This window comes from Priapulus caudatus, unplaced genomic scaffold (assembly GCF_000485595.1).
Source record: "Priapulus caudatus unplaced genomic scaffold, Priapulus_caudatus-5.0.1 Scaffold36, whole genome shotgun sequence".
In the NCBI taxonomy this organism is placed as follows: Eukaryota; Metazoa; Priapulida; class Priapulimorpha; order Priapulimorphida; family Priapulidae; genus Priapulus; species Priapulus caudatus.
This window is the reverse complement of record NW_014577097.1, coordinates 143,322-152,031: the sequence shown is the minus strand read 5'-3', so window position 1 is coordinate 152,031 and position 8,710 is coordinate 143,322. Positions and strand designations below refer to the sequence as shown.

At 46.0% G+C, this 8,710-nt stretch overlaps 1 protein-coding gene across 2 annotated transcripts in view; it reads left to right on the top strand.

The window, feature by feature from the left end:
• Positions 1–5,959, top strand: part of LOC106818510 (monocarboxylate transporter 3-like) — a 13,435-nt gene extending 7,476 nt beyond the window's left edge. For both annotated transcript variants that reach the window (XM_014823207.1, XM_014823216.1), the window contains exons 4-6: positions 120–887; positions 2,321–2,486; positions 3,494–5,959. In XM_014823207.1, the coding sequence (XP_014678693.1) occupies positions 120–887; positions 2,321–2,486; positions 3,494–3,614 (1,055 nt within the window). In that variant the 3' untranslated portion in view covers positions 3,615–5,959. The remainder of the gene's footprint in view (positions 1–119; positions 888–2,320; positions 2,487–3,493) is intronic.
• The last annotated feature ends 2,751 nt before the right edge of the window (positions 5,960–8,710 follow it).

The window sequence follows — 8,710 nt, the reverse complement described above, 5'->3', positions numbered from 1 at the left end:
CAGACAGAGAGCGAGAGGTGTGGGCATGCGCCACCTTCAGGCTTGAACACAGCAGCAGATAACATCTGCAGACCCTTCCTTCGCGATCGAATAACCGCGACTGTCATGCCATCCCTCAGGCGCTGCGATGGGAATCTCCTTCGTCGCCGGCTTCGCAATCGTCGGCGAGTACTTCCACAAGTGGCGCCATCTTGCGTTTGCCGTGACGTCGGTCGGCGTCGGGGTGGCGCCACTGCTGCTCGCGCCGCTGCAGCAGTTGCTCATCAACGCGTACACGTGGCGCGGCGCGATGCTAGTCAGCGCCGGACTCCTGCTTAACGGATGCGTCGTCGGCGCTGTGATGCGAGACCCGCCCCACGCCGCCGCGCCGTCGTCGTCGTCGCCGCCTCCGCGCGGCGTCGCGGCGAGCGTCTGCGACATGGAGCTGTTCCGCGACCCGTGCTTCTACCTGCTGTGCCTGTGTAACTTCCTGCACGGCTTCGGCAACAGTCCCGTGCTCGTGCTATTCTGCGACCACCTCGCGACGCAGGGCTACGGCGCCAACGACGTCGCGTGGCTGTTCAGCCTCTGGGGCGTGATGAACACGATCGGGCGGCCGCTCGCAGGCGCCGTCTGCCAGCTGAAGTCGCTGCGCAACAGCAGCGTTTACTTGTTCTACGCGGCCGTGATGCTGTCGGGCGGCTTTGCACTGCTCATCGGCAGCACGGGTCAGTCGCACGCGTTCTACGTCGCCAGCATCTGCGGCTACGGCTTCTTCTTCGGTGCGACGTTCGGAAACTGGGGCAACGTTATGCTGGACCTGTTCGGCCAGTCGAAGCTCGTCGCGGTCACGGGATGGTCTCTTGTCTCGATGGGCACATCGTACTTCATCGGCGCGCCCGTGGGAGGTAAGCACACGTCCACGCAGCTGATCGGAGCGGCCACCGTTAGCTGTGGTTCGGTATATGCACGGCTTGTGGTAGTTCTAACTATGTAGCCCTTCCCTTCGTGTGACATCATTGTGGCAACATGGTTAGGGCATATTTAGGTGAAGGGCTACATAGGTGGAGTGAGGCTTGTAAGTGCCTACATATTGGTGGGAACATGTTAGTGAACACATGCCCACAACTGCTATGTGTAGCAAATACCAATTTTCACCCACTTGCTACTGACCTATTCACCTACCTATCTACCTACCTACCTATACCTACGTACCTACCTAGCTACCTACCTACCCACCTACTCATTTACCTACCTACCCACCCACCCACTCGGCCACCCACCCACGTACCTACCCATTCAGTACAGTTCGTAGTGCAGTACAACTACAAGTCAACAGTCGCCTGCGCCCATGCTATGTGTGCTATTTACTAATATATTGCTGCGGGGAATGGAAGTAGCTGCGCGAATCGCCTTCACCAACATTTTCTACCCATGTACGCGTATTTGTGGCACCGGAACTAACAACCAGCTGTTACGCTTGCGTGGTCGTCGCTTGAAGGCCACACGGCCATACCATCAATGTAAGCCCCACTGTAAGCCTGCAGTAGGCTGCCATACGTATTTACCAGGAGCGTATAATGACAAATTTTGTCAAATTTTGTCATTTTGACAAATTTGTCATTATACGCTCCTGGTATTTACGTACATGCGATATTTTACGTTAAAAACACGGGCTGCTCTTGTCCTGCGCGCAAGTGAAGCGATTCATCATCCTGTGGTAATTCCCAGTTTGCATTCCCCTGTTCCCTCCATTGAACCTTCAGAGTTGTAATCTCGGGGCAGGGCGATGAGGGCGACTGACCACCTAGATTTTTTTTGGTAATGTGCAAAATGTGCAAATGTGTCGACTGAGTGTATATATACCCTAACCACTCTAAACTAAATGTAGTAAATAATCGAACGAAAGTATATATTGCTTAGCCTTATCTTACTTTAGTTGATTACCTGAAACATAAAATATTATACTAAACGCGGTATTCCTATACATAGATGTACCACCCACAGGCACTTGAAGCGTTTCAATAAAATATATACGCAGGGGTTGTGTGCTGTGCATGGCGACAGTTAAATATATAGCTATATATAGCTATATATAGCTATATATTTAACTGTCGCCGTGCACAGCACACGACCCCTGCGTATATATTTTATTGAAACGCTTCAAGTGCCTGTGGTACCACCTAGACATAGATGTAACACCTATGTCAGACTATGTCTTCCCTCCCCTTGTTTATGCTCTTCAGGGAGTTAAAGAAACGCAGCTATAACAAACTACTATAATCCAACCCTGCTATTGTGAGAGGAATGCACGTCTAGTTTGCACCATATCTCTCTTTAGGCCATCTCGCTGATCTGCAAGGCACTTTCTCCGTCGCTTTTTACATGGGCGGAGCTGTCACGGTCGCAGCTGGTCTCACCATGGTGTTTGTGCCGATTCTACTGACAGATAAAATCAGGCCACACACAAAACAGCAAATGTTCACGAAACGATATCTGAACGAGAGGTAAGTGTGTTCGGGGTGAAACAGATATAGGTGGTGAACAACAGTAGAGAGCGTCCATAGGCGGCAGGCCTGCATGAATAAGCATCGAACAGAAATTAATTAAAAATACTCACACTGTTACTGCGCTTACACAACATACACTTTATTCATGTTAAATAACTACAGATTCATGCTCTATATATGCTCCGCTCGAAACTTTTGCCCGCTCTATGATGCGAATTTCTGCAAAGTTGTCTGAACACATTTCGAACACAAAAATGACCAACCGGTCGCTGTGGCTACGCAACATGACGGAATGTCACGAATACACAACAAGACCAATTTTACTTCTAATGCTTTCTAGACGTCCACGAGGCATCTAACTTACTTGCATAATGCAAATTATTGTACTCTAGTGCCGAATTTCGGCGAAAAAAAAAAGCCAAAAAAGGCCTTTTCTAGAGACGAAATAGTGCAACGGTGAACAATTTGCGGAGGCTTACTGTTGTATGCCTCCTATAGTGGGTGGCAGTGAACAGCAGTACAACAGGCGACTGCATTCACTTACACAGTTCAGCAATTCTGAAATCCATTCTGCAGGTGTGCGTGCGTGCGTGTGCGTGTGCGTGCGTGCGTGCGTGCGTGCGTGTGCGTGTGCGTGCGTGCGTGCGTGCGTAGCACGTAGGTGATGCACGGACAACGCCATGTGAATCCATTTATTCGTATGGCTGTGTAAATGTGATTGTAATGTAGTGAACCGTGCCCAACTGATTCACTATCATGACGTCGAGCCGTGGGATATGTATCAAGAGTCCATAATAGAGTATGGACATATAGAGGTAATAGAGTAATCTCTGTTATGGATTCTTGATATGTATCGGACCATGTGACGTACCTGATGCCCACGTCACGATGCTTTCCATCAGCGAGAATCGTACGTCCAGCAGACGTAGCCTTGGTACAACGATGATTATGCATAGGATTATTTCTTAGGCTCCGTCCTAACTTTCCGACCGATTTTTTTCTAGCAATGGCGGAAGACTAGATGAGAGCTCAACTAGCATGCGGCAATGGGTCGTTAACGTAGATGGACACATGGTCAGCGAGGCCTGCACCGAAGAGTTTCTACGGGGCGGTAGCGCTCTGTGAGTGCTACCTGGTGGGCACTGCATTCTTACGTACGACAAATTTTTATAATTTTCCACAATGAAGATCATAACTTGCCTTGATGAACCCTATGGATTAATGTCATAAGGACTTTTAAACATTTTTCTCTATTTTTTTACATTGTGTGCACTGAGAGGATGTATGAGTTAACTATACAAGATCTTTAACCGGCAAGCCAAGAACAATAACATTTGACCGTCCTTTTCCATCTTCGATATTTTTACCGAGCATGTGAACGTGTTTACATCCATTGGGTTTCTGCCAGCGTGTAGCTGTAATAACGTGTCTGTATAGTTTACTGTAATAGAAGTGCTGGTGTCCCCTTTTTGATCATTAACTGTGGAACGAACCTTCAAGGTGGGAGTGAAAGATAAGTCCGAACCATGGTTTGTGAATCTCGCGAGGGTGGAAGGAGAGTGCACTGGGTGACAGCCAAATGCAGGTACACTGGTATGTTGCTTTGCAGACCAAGGGTAACGATAGCTACACGTGTGTAGGCAATCAACAAGCGTGCCAACCCACATTTCTCTCTTTATACCACTGTTTAACCCTTTCCCCCTTTTTAACGCTGTTTTAAATTTTCTCCATCTTGTTGCATTCTAGTGCTTGGTTGTACTGCCTGACTTTCCTGCTACGCTCGATCGCGGTGGTTAGAGCTTCTACATAGTCAATGTCGTTACTTCTCGCCAGGACGATCTATCTCACGAACTATGTAACGACAGCTATGTAGGGCTGGCTAGGCAGGTTAGCTGCAAAAACAGGCTATGCAGGTGTGGCTAGTCAGATTGCCTGCCAGCTGTCACTCTGATATCAATCTGACTTGTGATGAGAAAACCTACAACAATTAGAAGGTCACACTGAAGTAGGTTTTGCACATGTAATTATTAAGAAATGGTTTTATGACTCGTGTATCAGGCTATATTAATACGACTTTGAGGAATGCAACGTCGATGCTCAAAGTTATACAAATATCCCCTGATGTTGCCTTACTCGACATATAGATCTAAACTTGCATCTATTAAAGGCAACCGAGTGTGTATCGATTGCTCATAAATGAACCATGTGTTGCTAAACACTATGTTTATTGCATCAGGTGCAAATGTTCGTAAATAATTTACCGTATATATATGATACAAAGCTTTCTAGTGAAAATTACCTGCCCACACATGAAGCCACGAAAGATACACTATCAATATTTGCCTTTTGACTTTGTTGATTTTACTACTACAACCAGATGCTTTCTATACTATGGTGAGGATAAAGCCTCTAAATAGAAGGTATTTGCAATGACGACGATTTTTCATGTGAAACCGTTTGAGTTGATGATCAGGCGATGTGTGAGAGATGTCCCTTACTTGCAGTGTTATTTAGTGAGCAATTCTATTCTAATATTACAGCGGAGGAAATCATGGCTGGCTGCACATGGTACGTGTGTGTGTGCAGGCAGATGGAACCTATTGAATGGAAAATAATCTATGACAGTCTCAAGATATATCTGCGCACTAACATACATAAAATCATCGGTTGCAATGTAATTTTTAGCTTAGTCATGGTCATCGAAAGAACTCCATAATGCAAACTTGACGTGTGCATATATATATCTACAACTAGCTGTGATCAGAATTTCAATTATAATTACGTAGAGCCGGTCGCAACAACTTTATGGTGGGGTGAACTGTAATGAATGTTGGTAGGGTAAAATGTACAGTCGTATGTAGATGCATGCAAGTCACAATATACATGTGTGTGTGCGCGCGTGCGTGCATGCGCGCGCATGTGCAATGTGCATATACGTGGCACTGTGCTTGTGCGTATATGTGCGTGTACGCGAGCATACTCTCTGAGCACAAACACGCATGCACGCACGCACGCACGCACGCACGCATACCCACACACACAATGTGTGAGATTGTATCATGGTACGTCAGTTTCGGCTACAACAGGAAAATCAATATTGTCGCCTGCATACCGCAGGTAGGTGCGTGTGCGCACCTACTACAGTAGATTGTAATGTCAGGGAACCGATCCATACTTATCCGATCCATTCCGATGCAAATTGCAATGGCTAATTTGCTATAAGCATACCCCAAGCAATAAACCTCATGTCTATACCTGCTATACCTCTACTACCTGCGCACGCACAGATGTATAAGGTTATCCGCACGATCGGGAACGTGCGCATTGCCATTACACGCGCAAAGATAAGCACTACGTCACGGCAGGAACACAACCTGTCCCCATGATGCCATAAAGAACACTAGACAGAGTGCACTCACGGAGTGCATACCTCCGCCAGCGACATTATGCCGTACTACGACTGACGAACACACGAATAACCCACGATATACGCCAGCGTACTGACATGTACACGCTCCCATGTAACAGGCTGTGGCTGGCTGGCTGGCTGGCTGGTTGACTCGACGCGCTAATATCGATCGCGCGAACACAGGAACACACTAACACACAAACACACTAACACACGAACACACGAACACACGAGAGCGAAAACATAACCTCCTCCAACTCCGTTGGGCGGAGGTAACTACGAGTATGGGTGGGTAGCGAGAGGAACCGCGCGCTCCCAGCACACTGGCAGTTCCAACAAATCAGTAAAAATAAAAATGATGTATAATAAATCTTATTGCACCACTAATAACTCTCCTATCTGCAGTAAACAACTCCTCACTGCAAAAGAAAAGCCTAACGTCGGCGCGAATGCTGACTCTGCACTAAGCTGCGTACTCACCATACATAATCCATGGATTATGTACGAATCCATGGGTTATGTACGGTCCATAGGATACATCCATGGATAGGATGGATCCATACCCATGGGATTATGTATGGGGAGTAACGCAGCGTAGTGCAGAGAGTCAGCATTCGCACCGACGTTATGCTTTTCTTTTGCAGTGAGGAGTTGTTTACCGCAGATAGGAGAGTTATTAGTTGTGCAATACGATTTATTCTATATTGTTTTTATTTTTACTGATTTGTTGGAACTGCCAGTGTCCCAGCATGCCCGAGTTTACGGTGTGACTGGGCACGATCATCGTCTGACAAAATTCCCAGGTACGGTGGAGCACTACCTCGTGACGTATCTTATGAGTAATACTATTATTGTACCATAGGATACCGACAGCTAACGAGCGCTCATTCGATTTCTCTAAAGAGCCTGTGTGCGTGTGCGCTCGTGTGTGCGTGCGTGCGTATGTGTATGTGTGCGTGCGTTTGTGATAACATTTATTATATGCACTTTGATCACGAAACTGCTTGCGGCGCAGGAGCAAGAGACGTCATCACCGTTTGCTGTATATGTCTACGTGCAGCAAGTACGGCCCCTGCTCAAGGCTGTTATTGACCTTATGAAGGCCTTTGATGGACTACCTATTATATATGTACAGTACATGTATGTAATTTTGTGCACGGCTGTTTATACGCGAAGGGGATCTGTATTGTTTGTCTGATTTCATTTGGATCTTTTCTTACTGCTTCCAACTGATGTACAGTGTACCAGAACTACCATGTATGTGATACCATGTATGTTTACCAGTTGTTAGTTTTCACTCAAAGTGATTCAGAGATATATATTTAACAGTTGTTAGTCTCTATGTATTCAGATATGTATATTGAAGTTGTTAGTCTCTACCAATAGTGAGTGATTTAGAGATGTGTTCACCAGTTATTCATCTTAACTTTTATTGATTTTAACTTGTTTTTCATCTTAAATGACTTGAACTGTGATATATGCAAGGTCAAGAGAATATCAATTATTGATGAGAATAACAATAACAATTTAATTGATATTCTCTCAATTTATAGTCATACGTGGGTGTATATACGGTGTATGTTGCAAAATCAATGATATTTTCTCTCTACAATTGCTCAGAAGGCAGCCTACACCACACCTGTCACGTAGACCAGCGTGAAATTCGCAATAGTGTGTGCATGTCCCTGTGCGTGCGTGTTTGTGTGACATGCGCAAAAGTGTGTATTTTTGTATATATGCATGATCAATGGTCTGGTTTCATCTGTGGAATAGGAAAATCCCTGATATGAAGGACAAGAGCCGCAGAGCGTCTGGGCTCATCTGGGGTCTGTTGCTACGGTTATGAACGTACAATTTCAGTCGTGCGTAGTGACACATTTGTTAGGCGCAGATATGCAGATACGCAGTTGCGTACACATCATTGTTAGGACACGCTCACTAACTATCTCCCCCCCATGCGATTTTGGTTTATTTTATTAAATGATACTTGCCTTTCACTTCGAATTTGTGTCATAGATTCACAGCTATCTATTTTATCTATCTATAACAGATTTCAACATATGAGCTTGGATATGCCAGTATGAATTAGAGGGGGCGGGGGAGTCTTCTCCCCACTCCCTCCGCCACTGCGTCGCCACTCCCGTCGCCCTGCCTCCCACTTCACTCCCTTGCTGGCCTCACTTCCCACCGCCCTTACTTCCATCTCCCTCGCCCCTGCCTTCGACCTCCCTGCGCCCTCCTGCCCACCTCCATCCCCTTGCCCACCATCTCGCACGAGACCTAATTGTAGCCCCGTTTCCCGCTCGCATACACACCCGTATCACCGTTTTCCTGGTCCGCCCCCGTCTCAAGTTAATACTCTCTGCTCTCTCTTTATGCTTAGTACGCTTTTGCTCTCTCTCTCTTAATTATCATATAAAGAATTAAACCCAGCGATGATGCCTTTACTGCCGCCCTCAATAAGACTTTGTTGCGGCTTATGCCGCCTGAGTTTAACAGTTTATAGAAAATCATAACTACTATAGTGTCTGCTAATATTTTCTATGGTAACAGCTTTATGTTCGCATAACTGGTAAAGGATACGCACGGCATAGAGCTAGCATGATATATGTTAATGATTTAAGATGAAAAGTAAAATATTATATATTATATGGTACTAGTTATTATTATTCCGTTTAACAAAGTTACATGAGATAAAATCTAATTTAAACTAGGCGCTATAGTTGGCCGGCGAGATGGCGGCGTGCAAGTGTAATCAATAATCAAAGATGGATCTGCCCTCATTGCTGGAATATCCTCCTACGCGGGATTA